This window comes from Pseudophryne corroboree, chromosome 2 (genome assembly GCF_028390025.1).
Source record: "Pseudophryne corroboree isolate aPseCor3 chromosome 2, aPseCor3.hap2, whole genome shotgun sequence".
Lineage (NCBI taxonomy): Eukaryota > Metazoa > Chordata > Amphibia > Anura > Myobatrachidae > Pseudophryne > Pseudophryne corroboree.
Window position 1 is genome coordinate 614015198 of NC_086445.1, and position 17805 is coordinate 614033002.

The following is a 17805-nucleotide window of genomic DNA, read 5'->3' on the forward strand; positions in this document are numbered from 1 at the left end:
TGGGTGCAGCCCACTAGTTTGAAGGCGCTTCAGCGTTTCCTGGGCTTTGCGAATTTTTATAGACGATTTATCGCTGGATTTTCGTCTATAGTGGCGTCCTTGGTGGCACTCACTAAGAAAGGGGCGGATGTTGCTCACTGGTCTTGTGAGGCTAAAGCGGCTTTTGCCCGTCTCAAAAGGGCATTTGTTTCGGCCAAGGTGCTGCGACACCCAGATCCTGAGCGTCCTTTTGTGGTGGAGGTGGATGCCTCTGAGATGGGTATTGGGGCAGTGCTTTCTCAGATGGGAGTGTCTGATAATCGCCTTCATCCCTGTGCTTACTTTTCCCGTAAATTTTCGCCTGCCGAGATGAATTATGACGTGGGTAACCGGGAATTTTTGGCTATTAAGGATGCACTCGAGGAGTGGAGACACTGGCTTGAGGGGGCTAAGTTTGTGGTCTCAATTCTCACTGACCATAAGAATCTGGCATATTTAGAGTCAGCGAAGCGTCTCAATGCCAGGCAGGCACGATGGGCTTTGTTTTTTGCTCGCTTTAATTTTTTGATAACATATCGCCCTGGGTCAAAAAACATCAAGGCTGATGCGCTCTCGCGGAGTTTTGCTCCAATCCAGGAGACCACCGAGGAGCCGTTGCCCATTGTTTCCCCATCATGTATTAAAGTGGGCATTACCCAGGACCTCTTATCATTAGTCCTTAGAGCACAGGAGCAGGCTCCTCCAGACCTTCCGGTAGGTCTTTTGTTTGTGCCTCCTAGGTTAAGACAGCGAGTGTTCCTGGAATTCCATGCCAAGAAGTCGGCAGGTCACCCGGGTATTGCCAGAACTCGGGAGTTGCTATCTAGGGCGGTGTGGTGGCCCTCGGTGGCTAAGGATGTGGATCAGTGGGTTCGGGCATGTGACATCTGTGCCCGAAATAAGACTCCTAGAGGGGTTCCTGTTGGCCCATTACATCCACTCTCTATCCCATCTAAGCCATGGACCCACATTTCAATGGATTTTGTGGTGGACTTGCCCAAATCCTCGGGGATGACAGCCATCTGGGTTGTCGTTGACAGGTTTTCGAAGATGGCGCACTTCGTTCCACTGGTTGGGCTGCCATCAGCCAGACGCCTGTCTGAATTATTTATGCTGCATGTTGTGCGTCTCCACGGGTTGCCACTTGATGTGGTCTCTGACCGCGGATCCCAGTTTGTGGCCAAATTCTGGAGGGCATTTTGTTCCGATCTCCAGATTTCTGTCAGCTTGTCGTCAGGCTACCATCCGCAGTCTAATGGGCAGACTGAAAGGGTGAACCAGTCCTTGGAGCAGTTCCTCAGGTGTTATGTCTCCAAGTGTCAGACTGACTGGGTTGCTCATCTGTCCATGGCGGAGTTTGCCTATAACAACGCGGCTCACTCTGCTACAGGGATCTCTCCCTTCCTTTGTGTGTATGGGCATCATCCTAAGGCCAATTCTTTTGACCCCGTGGACTCCACGCCTGGTGGTTCCTCTGTGGTTTCGGTCCTTAGAGGTATTTGGCGGAAAGTGAAGAAAGCCCTTGTGTCTGTGTCATTAGTGACCAAAAGGGTTTTTGATAAGCGGAAAAGACCCTGCAGCTTCAAATTAGGAGACTTCGTCTGGTTGTCTACCAAGAATTTGAAGTTGAGACAGCCATCTCATAAGTTAGGGCCCCGGTTCATCGGCCCTTATAAGATCACCAGGGTTATCAATCCGGTGGCATTTCAGTTAGATCTGCCCCGTTCTTTGGGTATCAATAAAACATTTCATTGTTCCCTTTTAAAACGGGCGATTAGTAATCCTTCTACCAGTGGAAGACCTTCCCCTCTTCTGATACGTGGCCAGAGGGAGTTTGTTGTTGAAAGGATTCTTGACTCCAAGGTGGTTCGGGGTCGGCTGTCATTTTTGGTGCACTGGAAGGGGTATGGCCCAGAGGAGCGGTCGTGGGTGCGCAGTTGTGATCTTCATGCCCCCAGACTGATACGCTCTTTCTTCTCGCAGTTCCCCGATAAACCCGGTGGTAGGGGTTCTTTGACCCCTCGTCAGAGGGGGGGTACTGTTAGGGTCTCCTGCCCTGTGCTGCCACGTCGTCATGGCAACCGGGAGACAAGTGCTAGTGGAGTAACCTGAGCGCAGCTGATACTCCGGTTCGGGTCTTTTGCTGTGCAGTGGTTATAGGCTCTGTGCACGGCAGGGGATCCGGTGCTGGTTTTTGTGCTCACAGTCTGTGAGGTCTGAGTGGGGCGTGGACAGCACCTGCTTTATAAGGCCTCTTTTCAGGGTAAGCAGATGCTGCTGAATCTTTGTTGGTTAGTCAGTTCATGAACGTTAGCCAGTACTGTGTAGCTTTGTATTTGTTTGTTGCTTACTGCAAATAGGCCTGGGAATTTGGTATTACACTCTGCCAATCCAGACCTAGCAGTAAGACTGGAGTCAGTCGTTTAGCTTGCTGGGGTTCTGTTACTACCCTGTGAACTTAGCAAGTTTGCGGCTGTATTCTAAGACTTGCCTGTCTAATCCTGTCTCACTGTGCTAGGTGTCAGGGGTCAGTTTAGTGGCAGTAAGCTAAAACCTGTGCACTGCAAGTGAGAATTTGGATTGTGGAGATTCTCCTTGTGTCTATCATTCCATCTCTGACCAAGGAGTTTACTGCCACACCCGTTGGTAACCCTTTAGGGTTTTGCTGTTGCCCTTAGCAACAGCATTTCGGGTACTCTACGTATTAAAACACAACATCTTGCTTTTTCCATCTTAGCAGTTCTAATACAAGGGAGATACCCAGTTCCTTAGCCTCTGGGCTTCTCTGTTCACTTTGTGTGTATTTTGTTACCCTATCACCTTCTGTGTACGTTATGTCATATCCCCCAGTTTGTCTGTGAGTCCATCTGTTTTGCATAACAGTTCAAACACCAGTACATTCCTGCAGACACTGGAGTGCATAACAGTTCTGACACCAGTACTTTCCTGCTGGCACTGGTGTGCATAACAGCTGCAAGGTGATTGACAGCGGCTGCCATCGGGAGGCATCGACGCAGCATTTTGCGAGCGTGGTCCGGGCAGTGCAGGTGTGTCTGGACTATTTTCGGGGTGGCTGCGCGATGTCACACGCAATCGCTCCAAAAAATACCATGGCGCCGAACCACTTTAAACTCAGCCAGGCTGCGCAGAAAGGGGTTGACCTCAAATTGATGCATTCGCAATGAAATTGGTGGCAGCCACCAGCATGTGAGTAGAAGGACGCAGATCTTGCTGCAGAAGCAAGATCTGCATCCATCTCTGAATAACCTCCTACGTATATCAATACCAATTTGTCATGTGGTTTCCTTAAAACACGCACATTTAGGATTAGGAGAAAGAGGAATGAAAAACAATCATCAATAATTTGTTTAGAACAATGTCCCTGTTAGTAATAAAGTACAAACTTTGCAACAGGATGAAAACAGTGTGACTAAAGTTATTTATTTCTTCTACACTTGTTTACTTCCCCCAGATAGTTCCTTCCACCACCACAAGGGTTCCCTGGGCAAATTCTCTATGGTAATCCATTAACTTGATATTTATATAGATATCAAGTAAGCGGATATCAACAAATTCTTAGGATCTCACAAAAGGGTGATGGATCTAATCTTCAAGAGAGAAAAAGCAGCGAAGTTTCCCATTATCCAGCACAGTCTATACATAGACATAAGCTGATTAGTTGCTGGGTCAACATCTCCGCTTCAACTCTAGAAGGTTTGATACATCTCTCCCAGTGGATGGTTTTAGCCTTAGACACTTTTGTTAATAATCAAATCAAAAGCTTACAGTTTTAAAATTCCAGTACAGTGTGTCACAAGTATTAAAGGACATATGCTTTCCAGATTCTTAAAACAAAAAGCAGTGTATTTAAAGACAGTGACTCTCTGGGTTTTTCTTTTCTTTAAACTCTTTTCTTTAAATGATGAGATTTGTAGACTCTGGGGGCACACATCCAAATTCCCACTTCCACCCAAACATTTCAAATCAAGAAATTCATTTTTCAAGGTAATTGGTCAGGATAACAGGCACAGGTTTAACTTACCTAATAGTAAACTACTTCAGGTTTAATGGCACATTTTTGTAGAACTTGTTATCTAAACGTAATTTTTTTTAAAAATTTCTAACTACTCAATTCAATCATTATTCCAAAAATGTGATCACAATATGTGTGACCTCATTGAACATACTGTATATCTATGTGTATACAAAAACAATCATTCATTTAAAAAAATGCATCTATATTTTTTGAATTAATAGTAATTTTTCCTGATAATACAACATAAAGTAGCAGATGTACTAAGCCTTTGAGAGAGAAAAACCACCAACCAATCAGCTCCTGTCATTTTTCAAACACAGCCTGTAACATGCCAGTTAGGAGCTGATTGGCCGGTACTTTATCTCCACTTTATCACTCTTCAATCCTTAGTACATCTTCCCCAAAGTAATGTTATAATCCATACAAGGGATCTTTTCATTGCAAGGTAGGCTAAACAGAAGAGACCACAGTTTCCCAAACTCCACCATTACAGTCCACGTTATAAGGAGATCCATGAGTCCAGATGGTTAAATAAAATTGACTGAGGTACTAATTTAGACACCTGTGATCAAGCATGAATATTCTTAAAAGCTGGACAGTAATGGCTGAGTGCGGGAAACTCTGGACTAGACTATTAGGCGGCTGCTGCAACATAGCAAATGAAGATCCATGTGATTGAATGCATTTGGGTGTAAAACAATTGTATGCATCGCTAACGGTGTACACATATCAACCTCACCTTCTTGCCTACACTAAGGTGTGCGCTGAAAGTTTGAGACACTTTTTCAACCTCTTAATGCCTTTCTCTGCTATTACACCCCTATGGGACATTCTTACATATGTAAAAGAGCACATATGTACATATTTGCACATTCCTTTAGTATACCACATAAGCGAATGGAAGACCTTCCTTGTACATGTTGTACTTTACACTTTCTGGAACAATACTGCTCTTTTCAGTGGCGGAACAAGCAAGCGGTGGGCCCAGGTGCGACAAAATGCTTTGCCCCCCCCCCCCCCCCCCATCCAAGTCCACCCCAGGGGCAGTGCGCGCCGTAGGCGCGCGCAAAAATACATAGTTGCGTGGCTTCGTGGGGAAGGGGTGTGGCCACAAAATAATACCAACACAGTAGTCTCCATTATTCAAATTACGCCGCACAGTAGCACCACTACACCAGGTAGAGACCCTTTTACACCTTACAGCGAACAGATTCCTCTTTTTACACATTACAGCAGACAGCGTGTCCTTTTTACACATAACGGCAGACAGCGTACCCTTTTTACACATAACGGCAGACCGCGTGCCCTTGTTACACATTACGGCAGACAGCGTGCCCTTGTTACACATTACGGCAGACAGCGTGCCCATTTTTACACATTACGGCAGGCAGATTCCTCCTTTTTACACATAGCAGCAGGCAGATTCCCCATTTTTACACATAGCGTCAGGCAGTCCCCCTTTTTTACACATTACAGCAGGCAGATTCCCCATTTTTACACATAGCGTCGGGCAGATTACCCTTTTTACACATAACGGCAGACCGCGTGCCCTTGTTACACATTACGGCAGACAGCGTGCCCTTTTTACACATTACGGCAGACAGCGTGCCCTTGTTACACATTACGGCAGACCGCGTGCCCTTGTTACACATTACGGCAGACAGCGTGCCCTTTTTACACATTACGGCAGACAGCGTGCCCTTGTTACACATTACGGCAGACAGCGTGCCCATTTTTACACATTACGGCAGGCAGATTCCCCTTTTTACACATAGCGGCAGGCAGTCCCCCATTTTTACACATTGCGTCGGGCAGATTACCCCTTTTTACACATAGCAGCAGGCAGATTCCCCATTTTTACACATAGCGTCAGGCAGTCCCCCTTTTTTACACATTACGGCAGGCAGATTCCCCTTTTTACACATAGCGGCAGGCAGTCCCCCATTTTTACACATTGCGTCGGGCAGATTACCCCTTTTCACACATAGCGGCAGGCAGTCCCCCATTTTTACACATTGCGGCAGGCTGATTCCCCCTTTTTACACATAGTGGCAGCCAGTCCCCCTTTTTACACATTGCGGCAGGCAGTCCCCCCTTTTTACACATTGCGGCAGGCAGTCCCCCCTTTTTACACATTGCGGCAGGCAGTCCCCCCTTTTTACACATTGCGGCAGGTAGTCCCCCCTTTTTACACATTGCGGCAGGTAGTCCCCCCTTTTTACACATTGCGGCAGGCAGTCCCCCCTTTTTACACATTGCGGCAGGTAGTCCCCCCTTTTTACACATTGCGGCAGGCAGGCACAAGCAAGAAAGAAGGAAAGAAAAAGAAAGAAAGAAAGAAAGAAAGAAAGAAAGAAAGAAAGAAAGAAAGAAAGAAAGAAAGAAAGAAGAATTATACTTACCCTCTCCGCCTCAGGTTCCTCGGTGCAGCGTCAGAGACCGTCGATTCCCGGGCAGCAGAGGAGGTGGTGGACGGAGGTGAAGGAGAGAGCCGCAGCAGCGCTTTGTTACTGGTGGAGGCGCTGCTGCTGCTGCCCCTCTGCTTCCCCATAGGCTGTTCTCGGAAGACAGCCTATAGGGAAGCAGAGGGGCAGCAGCAGCAGCGCCTCCACCAGTAACAAAGCGCTGCTGCGGCTCCCTTCTCCGCCTCCCTTCTCCGCCTCCCTCCTCCTCCTTCCCCGTCCGACGTCCGTGCCGCTGGTCCTCTCCTCTCATCTGCGGGCGGCTGTGCGCTGCGGGCAGCGGTTGCCCGCAGCGCACAGCGGCATGTAATGAGTCAGTTTGACTCATTACATGCTTGGGCCCCTGGACAGAGGCGGGCCCCAGTGCAGTGCACTGCCTGCACTGCCGGTAGTTCCGCCTCTGGCTCTTTTTAAAAACGTTTTTGACAAGTTAGATATGCTCACAACTAACAAGTATGTGTTATTGCCTAAGGCAGAATCTGGACAGTGAAGCTGGATAATTATGATATTATATAGACATGCTTCATGAGCTGCCATAAGGAAATATGATGGTTGTTTATGGGTTTCTTCCCAGAATTTAAGATGAGAAGGTTAACAAGGTATACATGTTCAAATGACTATAGTGCTTTCTGTTACTCCTGGCAGGCAAGATTTCCAATATCAAACAGCATAAGCAATAGATTTTACATAAATATATATAATAATTTATGTTCCATTATTTCAGTGTCTGCTGTGCCATCTTCACAGTTGACATAAACTTGTAAATAAATATTAGTCACAATGGTAAACATTTAGGTAATTAAATCAGTAATACACAACATGTGATGAGCAACTGACCAAACAAAGCAGTGATTCATTAAATTTAAATGTTAGAAATAGAAAGGATTCTACAAATTAAATACACATATTGTAAATTTGGGACTAGCATTGTCGCTGAGATTACTAAAGGATGAAATCAAAATAGAGCTATTAGAATGTTTTCTGCTTTACATCTAGAGATAGATTTACTAAAATAATAAAAATAATAATAATAATAATAATAATAATAATAATTTTATTTATATAGCGCTCATTCTCCAACAGGACTCAAGGCGTTTTACAGACATCAAAAACAATGCACATAATACAGATGATTGAATAATACAGTGATAGACAAGCCGCACAGACATAAAAAAAAGAAAACCTAGAGTGCACAGTATGCATAATGCAGGATTGGTGTAGGCAATACTTACCAATGTGGCTGCCCCCTTCTCCGGGAGGGGGCAGCTCGGTCGGTGCATAGGGGGCATGGCAAGCCTGCAGGTGACTGTCCAGGGCTTGGCAGCATGATTGCGCCATTGTGGCTCCACCCCCCTCTTTCTGCAGTGCCAAGATATTAGGCACTATGTAGCGGGGCGGGGCTTTGATGACACAATTCACCATGAACAGCATCCCAGCCACTTGCACTCCGAGGGGGAAAAAGGGGGGCTATAGCGATATGCGGGAACCTTGCCTGCCTTCCTGGGGGTGCGGTAGCATCACTCGATTCTTGGGAGCCTCCCAGTCATTTCAGGAGGGTAGGCAAATATGGTGTAGGCATTATGGGTAATATCTTCCATGGGGGTCTATTCCACCCTCAAAAGATACCACATGAGACAGCTGTCTTGAGTGCACTGCACAGGATTACCCTGGGTGGAATAGTCAACCCCTAGAAGAGATGACACAAAATGGGGTGATTGCAGCATCCTAATGCTCAGAGTAGTGTCCCAACAAAACCTTCAGGTACATGTATTTTTCTTCCCATCCACAAGTGTACCAGATGAGGCAGCCATGTTGGGCACACTACAAAGGTTACACTGGGAGGTGAGCCATACAAGGGCCCAAGGCATATATGGGAAAACCAACATTTGTGTCGTAGTATGATATACCCTGCATGGAGAGATCCAAGTGAAGTACAGCCTGCCCATGGAGGAACCATTCAAGGCAACCATTTGGGTTGCACTTTGTAGGTTGCTGCTGGCAGGATGTGCAAATAGTGGAGGTCCACATTACATGTCACAAACAGCGCATTAGGGGCGGAAGTACACTGTAAGAAAGAAGGAAAAAAAGCAGATGGTAAGAACACATGCACATTTGCTTCCCATAGTAACCAGTTAGCATCTAGTATGTACTCATTAAATGATAGCTAAAGTTTGATTTAAGTGTGTATTTATAGTTTGATCTTAGTGGTATATATATATATATATATATATATATATATGTACACACACATATACATATATATATATATATATATATATATATATATAAGCATGTTAGGGCATTGTAAAGAGAAATACATCTCCATTGATAATAATTCTACTATTGCTCAAATGATAAGTATATATATATATATATATATATATATATATACACATATATATATATATAATAAGAATTTACTTACCGATAATTCTATTTCTCATAGTCCGTAGTGGATGCTGGGGACTCCGTAAGGACCATGGGGGGGGGGGAATAGCGGCTCCGCAGGAGACTGGGCACATCTAAAGAAAGCTTTAGGACTATCTGGTGTGCACTGGCTCCTCCCCCTATGACCCTCCTCCAAGCCTCAGTTAGGATACTGTGCCCGGACGAGCGTACACAATAAGGAAGGATTTTGAATCCCGGGTAAGACTCATACCAGCCACACCAATCACCCCGTACAACTTGTGATCTGAACCCAGTTAACAGCATGATAACAGAGGAGCCTCTAGAAAATATGGCTCACTACAGCAATAACCCGATTTTTTGGTAACAATAACTATGTACCAGTATTGCAGACAATCCGCACTTGGGATGGGCGCCCAGCATCCACTACGGACTATGAGAAATAGAATTATCGGTAAGTAAATTCTTATTTTCTCTAACGTCCTAAGTGGATGCTGGGGACTCCGTAAGGACCATGGGGATTATACCAAAGCTCCCAAACGGGCGGGAGAGTGCGGATGACTCTGCAGCACCAAATGAGAGAACTCCAGGTCCTCCTCAGCCAGGATATCAATTTTGTAGAATTTTACAAACGTATTTGCTCCTGACCAAGTAGCTGCTCGGCAAAGTTGTAAAGCCGAGACCCCTCGGGCAGCCGCCCAAGATGAGCCCACCTTCCTTGTGGAGTGGGCATTTACAGATTTTTGGCTGTGGCAGGCCTGCCACAGAATGTGCAAGCTGAATTGTACTACAAATCCAACGAGCAATAGTCTGCTTAGAAGCAGGAGCACCCAGCTTGTTGGGTGCATACAGGATAAACAGCGAGTCAGATTTCCTGACTCCAGCCGTCCTGGAAACATATATTTTCAGGGCCCTGACAACGTCTAGCAACTTGGAGTCCTCCAAGTCCCTAGTAGCCGCAGGCACCACAAATAGGTTGGTTCAGGTGAAACGCTGAAACCACCTTAGGGAGAAACTTAGGACGAGTCCTCAATTCCGCCCTGTCCGAATGGAAAATCAGATAAGGGCTTTTTTAGGATAAAGCCGCCAATTCTGACACGCGCCTGGCCCAGGCCAGGGCCAACAGCATGACCACTTTCCATGTGAGATATTTTAACTCCACAGATTTAAGTGGTTCAAACCAATGTGACTTTTGGAACCCAAAACTACATTGAGATCCCAAAGTGCCACTGGAGGCACAAAAGGAGGCTGTATATGCAGTACCCCTTTTACAAACGTCTGAACTTCAGGGACTGAAGCTAGTTCTTTTTGGAAGAAAATTGACAGGGCCGAAATTTGAACCTTAATAGACCCTAATTTCAGGCCCATAGACACTCCTGTTTGCAGGAAATGTAGGAATCGATCCAGTTGAATTTCCTCCGTCGGGCCTTACTGGCCTCGCACCACGCAACATATTTTCGCCAATTGCGGTGATAATGTTTTTGCGGTTACATCCTTCCTGGCTTTGATCAGGATAGGGATGACTTCATCCGGAATGCCTTTTTTCCTTCAGGATCCGGCGTTCAACCGCCATGCCGTCAAACGCAGCCGCGGTAAGTCTTGGAACAGACAGGGTCCTTGCTGGAGCAGGTCCCTTCTTAGAGGTAGAGGCCACGGATCCTCCGTGAGCATCTCTTGAAGTTCCGGTTACCAAGTCCTTCTTGGCCAATCCGGAGCCACGAATATAGTTCTTACTCCTCTCCATCTTATCAATCTCAGTACCTTGGGTATGAGAGGCAGAGGAGGGAACACATACCCTGACTGATACACCCACGGTGTTACCAGAGCGTCTACAGCTATTGCCTGAGGGTCCCTGGACCTGGCGCAATACCTGTCGAGTTTTTCCCAATGGTTTATAATCATGTGGAAGACTTCTGGGTGAAGTCCCCACTCTCCCGGGTGGAGGTCGTGCTGAGGAAGTCTGCTTCCCAGTTGTCCACTCCCGGAATGAATACTGCCGACAGTGCTATCACATGATTTTCCGCCCAGCGAAGAATCCTTGCAGCTTCTGCCATTGCCCTCCTGCTTCTTGTGCCACCCTGTCTGTTTACGTGGGTGACTGCCGTGATGTTGTCCGACTGGATCAACACCGGCTGACCTTGAAGCAGAGGTCTTGCTAAGCTTAGAGCATTGTAAATGTCCCTTAGCTTCAGGATATTTATGTGAAGTGATGTCTCCAGGCTTGACCCTACGCCCTGGATATTCCTTCCCTGTGTGACTGCTCCCCAGCCTCGCAGGCTGGCATCTGTGGTCACCAGGACCCAGTCCTGAATGCCGAATCTGCGGCCCTCTAGAAGATGAGCACTCTGCAACCACCACAGGAGGGACACCCTTGTCCTTGGTGACAGGGTTATCCGCTGATGCATCTGAAGATGCGACCCGGACCATTTGTCCAGCAGGTCCCACTGGAAAGTTCTTGCGTGGAATCTGCCGAATGGGATTGCTTCGTAGGAAGCCACCATTTTACCCAGAACCCTTGTGCATTGATGCACTGAGACTTGGCTCGGTTTTAGGAGGTTCCTGACTAGCTCGGATAACTCCCTGGCTTTCTCCTCCGGGAGAAACACCTTTTTCTGGACTGTGTCCAGGATCATCCCTAGGAACAGAAGACAAGTCGTTGGAACCAGCTGCGATTTTGGAATATTGAGAATCCAATCGTGCTGCCGCTACACTACCTGAGATAGTGCTACACCGACCTCCAGTGTTCCCTGGATCTTACCCTTATCAGGGAATTGTCCAAGTAAGGGATAACTAAAATTCCCTTCCTTCGAAGGAATATCATCATTTCGGCCATTACCTTGGTAAAGACCCAGGGTGCCGTGGACCATCCATACGGCAGCGTCTGAACTGATAGTGACAGTTCTGTACCATAAACCTGAGGTACCCTTGGTGAGAAGGGTAAATTTTGACATGAAGGTAAGCATCCTTGATGTCCCGAGACATCATGTAGTCCCCTTCTTCCAGGTTCGCAATCACTGCTCTGAGTGACTCAATCTTGAATTTGAACCTCTGTATGTAAGTGTTCAAAGATTTTAGATTTAGAATCGGTCTCACCGAGCCGTCCGGCTTCGGTACCACCACAGTGTGGAATAATACCCCGTTCCCTGTTGCAGGAGGGGTATCTTGATTATCACCTGCTGGGAATACAGCTTGTGAATGGCTTCCAAAACTGTCTCCCTGTCAGAAGGAGACATCGGTAAAGCCGACTTTAGGAAACGGCGAGGGGGAGACGTCTCGAATTCTAATTTGTACCCCTGAGATATCACCTGAAGGATCCAGGGGTCTACTTGCGAGTGAGCCCACTGCGCGCTGAAATTCATTGAGACGGGCCCCCCACCGTGCCTGATTATGCTTGTAAAGCCCCAGCGTATACTGAGGGCTTGGCAGAGGCGGGAGAGGGTTTCTGTTCCTGGGAACTGGCTGATTTCTGCAGCCTTTTTCCTCTCCCTCTGTCACGGGGCAGAAAAGAGGAACCTTTTGCCCGCTTGTCCACGAAAAGACTGCGCCTGATAATACGGCGTCTTCTCATGTTGAGAGGCGACCTGGGGTACAAACGTGGATTTCCCAGCTGTTGCCGTGGCCACCAGGTCTAAAAGACCGACCCCAAATAACTCCTCCCCTTAATAAGGCAATACTTCCAAATGCCATTTGGAATACGCATCACCTGACCACTGACGTGTCCATAACCCTCTACTGGTAGAAATGGACAACGCACTTACTCTTGATGCCAGTCGGCAAATATTCCGCTGTGCATCACGCATATATAGAAATGCATCTTTCAAATGCTCTATAGGCAAAAATATACTGTCCCTATCAAGGGTATCAATATTTTCAGTCAGGGAATCCGACCACGCCGACCCAGCACTGCACATCCAGGCTGAGGCGATTGCTGGTCGCAGTATAACACCAGTATGTGTGTAAATACATTTTAGGATACCCTCCTGCTTTCTATCAGCAGGATCCTTAAGGGCGGCCATCTCAGGAGAGGTTAGAGCCCTTACAAGCGTGTGAGCGTTTATCCACCCTAGGGGGTGTTTCCCAACGCACCCTAACCTCTGGCGGGAAAGGATATAATGCCAATAACATTTTAGAAATTATCAGTTGTTATCGGGGGAAACCCACGCATCATCACACACCTCATTTAATTTCTCAGATTCAGGAAAACTACAGGTAGTTTTTCCTCACCGAACATAATACCCCTTTTTGGTGGTACTCGTATTATCAGAAATGTGTAAAACATTTTTCATTGCCTCAATCATGTAACGTGTGGCCATACTGGAAGTCACATTTGTCTCTTCACCGTCGACACTGGAGTCAGTATCCGTGTCGGCATCTATATCTGCCATCTTAGGTAACGGGCGCTTTATAGCCCCTGACGGCCTATGAGACGTCTGGACAGGCACAAGCTGAGTAGCCGGCTGTCTCATGTCAACCACTGTCTTTTATACAGAGCTGACACTGTAATTTCTTCCAACAGTTCATCCACTTAGGTGTCGACCCCCTAGGGGGTGACATCACTATTACAGGCAATCTGCTCCGTCTCCACATCATTTTTCTCCTCATACATGTCGACACAAAAGTACCGACATACAGCACACACACAGGGAATGCTCTGATAGAGGACAGGACCCCACTAGCCCTTTGGGGAGACAGAGGGAGAGTTTGCCAGCACACACCAGAGCGCTATATATATACAGGGATAACCTTATATAAGTGTTTTTCCCCTTATAGCTGCTGTATAGTTAATACTGCGCCTAATTAGTGCCCCCCTCTCTTTTTTAACCCTTTCTGTAGTGTAGTGACTGCAGGGGAGAGCCAGGGAGCTTCCCTCCAACGGAGCTGTGAGGGAAAATGGCGCCAGTGTGCTGAGGAGATAGGCTCCGCCCCCTTATCGGCGGCCTTATCTTCCCGTTTTTCTGTATATTCTGGCAGGGGTTAAATGCATCCATATAGCCCAGGAGCTATATGTGATGCATTTTTTGCCATCCAAGGTGTTTTTTATTGCGTCTCAGGGCGCCCCCCCCCCCCAGCGCCCTGCACCCTCAGTGATTGGAGTGTGAAGTGTGCTGAGAGCAATGGCGCACAGCTGCAGTGCTGTGCGCTACCTTGATAAAGACAGGACGTCTTCTGCCGCCGATTTTCCGGACCTCTTCTGCCTTCTGGCTCTGTAAGGGGGCCGGCGGCGCGGCTCTGGGACCCATCCAAGCTGGGCCTGTGATCGTCCCTCTGGAGCTAATGTCCAGTAGCCTAAGAAGCCCAATCCACTCTGCACGCAGGTGAGTTCGCTTCTTCTCCCCTTAGTCCCTCGATGCAGTGAGCCTGTTGCCAGCAGGTCTCACTGAAAATAAAAAACCTAAACTAAAACTTTCACTAAGAAGCTCAGGAGAGCCCCTAGTGTGCACCCTTCTCGTTCAGGCACAGAGATCTAACTGAGGCTTGGAGGAGGGTCATAGGGGGAGGAGCCAGTGCACACCAGATAGTCCTAAAGCTTTCTTTAGATGTGCCCAGTCTCCTGCGGAGCCGCTATTCCCCCCCCCCCCCCATGGTCCTTACGGAGTCCCCAGCATCCACTTAGGACGTTAGAGAAATATATATATATGTGTATATATATATATTGGTTGGTTAATCAAAGTCAGTTGAGGACAGATAAATTGAGTGCCCTTTTGTAGGTTCTTCATTAGTATGTAAATTCTCCTTAAGAAATCAGAAGGGATCTGGTGCAGTTTTATTAGTATGCACATCCGTTATGATATCCTATGAGCAGGATACTGTATTTACCTGTGCGGACCAGGTGCCCCATGTAAAAAACAGCCATTGTCTAAGGCTATCATATTGATTACTGGGAGATGCAAAGCTGACACTGAACACAGCAGGGGAACATTCAGTAGTCTAACCACCAGACGTGACAGCACATAAAGCAGAGATCAAAGCTTCAACATATTTTATCTGGTTTTGGGTGTCTTCTGTTTGGTGTCAGACTTTGGGGCTCAATCTAATTGAGAGACTGTACCATCATATTCCGCCATGCCAGCACAGAATAGTCTTTTAATTTGAATTTGCAACATGTTTTTCTATGTAACCTATAACCCTTTTTCTTTACAAAAATTCTGCAACTAAGCATTGTACTTCTTTTGTAAATAGAGTGTTCTTTATAAGTCTATTTCATATATTCTCCAGGGCTATTGAGGAATCTATTAGGCCACTAGGTTACACTTTAACTGTTATTTATCCCTAGAAGCAGGGGGAGACCAAAGTAAAGGTGTGATGGTTTGTGTTGCTGAAGCTGCGCAATTGTGATAGAATGGGGAACTGGGGTCCTTTGTAGTTACAATGGTTTGTGGCAGTGAAGATAAGTGTATGGTACAACGGACAGAGAGACAGAATATTCAGTGTATTATATGTGGCTATGCCCTCACTGCATCAGGACTGAGGGATCTGCAGGGGCCATCTTAACAGTATTGTGGCCCTTGGTAAAGCAATGCAATGGGACCCCTACACACCCATTCATGGAAATAAAAAAAACAACCATAACTTACCTATCATCCAATCCCAGGCCCTCTGTCCACATGCTTCCATACAGTGAATGGCTGTCAGTATTCTGTATGGTAGATAGTTCCAGCTATTTATCAATCATCACACTGACAGCTATTTACTGTCTAGCTGCAGACTGATAGGCTAGTAGAACATGCTGCCTGGCCACTCTGATTGTGTGTTATTTGCAATCAGAGCAGGAGGGCAGCATTCTCTACTGACCCTGCTTGATGGCCCCTAGAATCGTGGGGCCCTGGGCAGCTGCTCACTGTGCACATACGTTAAGACGCCCTTTGGATCTGTACAATCGCAGTCCTAATGCTAATGTGAAACAGTCTAGATGAATAAAATTACAACCTCTGCCCATATTCAAATATATACACAGTACAAATATCAGGAATTCCTACTGGGGTCAATGGCAATTAGCAACACCTACACTTTTTACTTTTGGAACTTTTAGTAAATCTACCACCTTGTGTGTATAGTGAATGGCTTTTATTATTTATTTTATTTGGTTTTGTTTTTTTTGTTTTCAGGCAGTTCAAGCTATAAATGGTCACCAAGGAATGAGCCCAGAAGAATTCACAGCCATGCTGTTTCAAAAAATTGATGTCAATGGAGATGGTAAATATTAGAGATAAGCAAAATGACAGTGGCTTCATGTGTGTTGAATTTTGAGGAGGAGCAGGTTGTTAGGCTGAGGTGTGCAATGCTGGCTTTGAGTTCTCCATTTCTTTTTCACCATGTAACAGAGGTAAAATCAGCACATAATTGTACATTGCAATACATCTGGGTGAAGAGCATATTTAACAATGAATAAAAGAATATCATAACCTTAAAGCTGAGGTACACATACAACAAACAGTGCATAAAATGTAATACTGTACAAACTGATATTGACAACATGCAGGAGGTGAGGGACATGGGCGCACAGGTGGATAAGATGGGGCAGGCAAAAATACAAGAGTGAGGAGAGTCATACTTGTGAGAGCTTACAAGCTAAGGTGATGGGCAGATACAAGGAAGGGTAACATGGAGTGAGTATGCACATGTAGGAAGTGTGACCAAGTGTAAGATGTGTTAGGAGGATGACTAGTATATATACACACACTATCTATCAAGGGATGCATTCAATATCCCAGCTGTTGGGATCCTGTGGCTCAGCATACCAGTGCCTGGATCCCGACTGCCGGGATACCGACACCTACTCCCTCTCTTGAGGTGTCCATGACACCCCTTGAGGAAGAATAAATAGCGTGGTGAGCACAGCGTGGCGAGCACTGCATGGTGAGTGCAGAGAGCCCGCAAGGGTCTCTTTTGCGCTCGCCCCGCTGCTGGTAATTCCGGCGCCTGGCGTCTCGTGGTCATGATTCTGACCACCGGGATTATGGGCGCCGGTATATAGATACATATATATATATATAGATACATATATATATATATATATATATATTTGATTCAATAGCAATTCAGGATGGTATTTTTGCTCCGATACACCCATAGAGCCAGTATCCAATAGAAGCATACATAAAAAGTTATTTCAAAGTAGGGCACTTAGCGATGTAGGTAAAGACAAAAAGGCATATTTATTACCACAGTGTTGATGCCATACTGTTCAATAAATCAAATGTCAGCCATAGAGAACAAGTTGATGTTTCAGACAGTGCATTCCTTGCACCTTTTTAAAGACATCAAGAAGCCACTAACATGATTCATGGGAAACAAGAAACAAGTGTGACATCAACACCAAGGTAATAAATATGTATTATTATTTTTTTTGCCTTCAACTACATTGGAAATTGCCTCTTTTTAAGTTTTAAAATCTATCTCTCTCTCTCTATATATATATATATATATATATAGAGTGGTGGGAGTATGGCGCCACAAGTATAAGTGTGTAGGCCGACTATATGGTTTAAAAATAACCAGGGGTGTAGACACTCCTTTAAGGGTAAAAGGCGTCAGCTGACCCCAAATAAAAGGCAGTGATAAGCTGCCTGTTAGTTAAAAGTGTAAAAAGGGAGGGTAGGGGTACTAGCGACTAACAGTATCTACACCTAAAGGATATATATATGAAGAATGATGCAATACGTATTTCTAAAAAATGGGGGGTATTTATTATAAAACAGACAATTTAATAACAATATTTGATAAAAAATGGGATGGAATAAAAAAGGTGGGTTTAATCAATTAAAACATAAATTCAGGCTGACTAGCACATAAAAACACATCTGGAACAATAAAAATCTAAAAGTATATTTGAGATAAGAGAAAGGTGCTTATCTTAAAAATGGAAGGTCAACTGAGGTACAC

At 45.8% G+C, this 17805-nt stretch overlaps 1 protein-coding gene across 1 annotated transcript in view; it reads left to right on the top strand.

The window, feature by feature from the left end:
- The window catches only part of GUCA1C (guanylate cyclase activator 1C), a 147090-nt gene that overhangs the window by 120187 nt on the left and 9098 nt on the right, over positions 1-17805 (top strand). The window contains exon 3 of the mRNA XM_063954792.1: positions 16029-16116. Coding sequence (XP_063810862.1) covers positions 16029-16116 — 88 coding nt within the window. The remainder of the gene's footprint in view (positions 1-16028; positions 16117-17805) is intronic.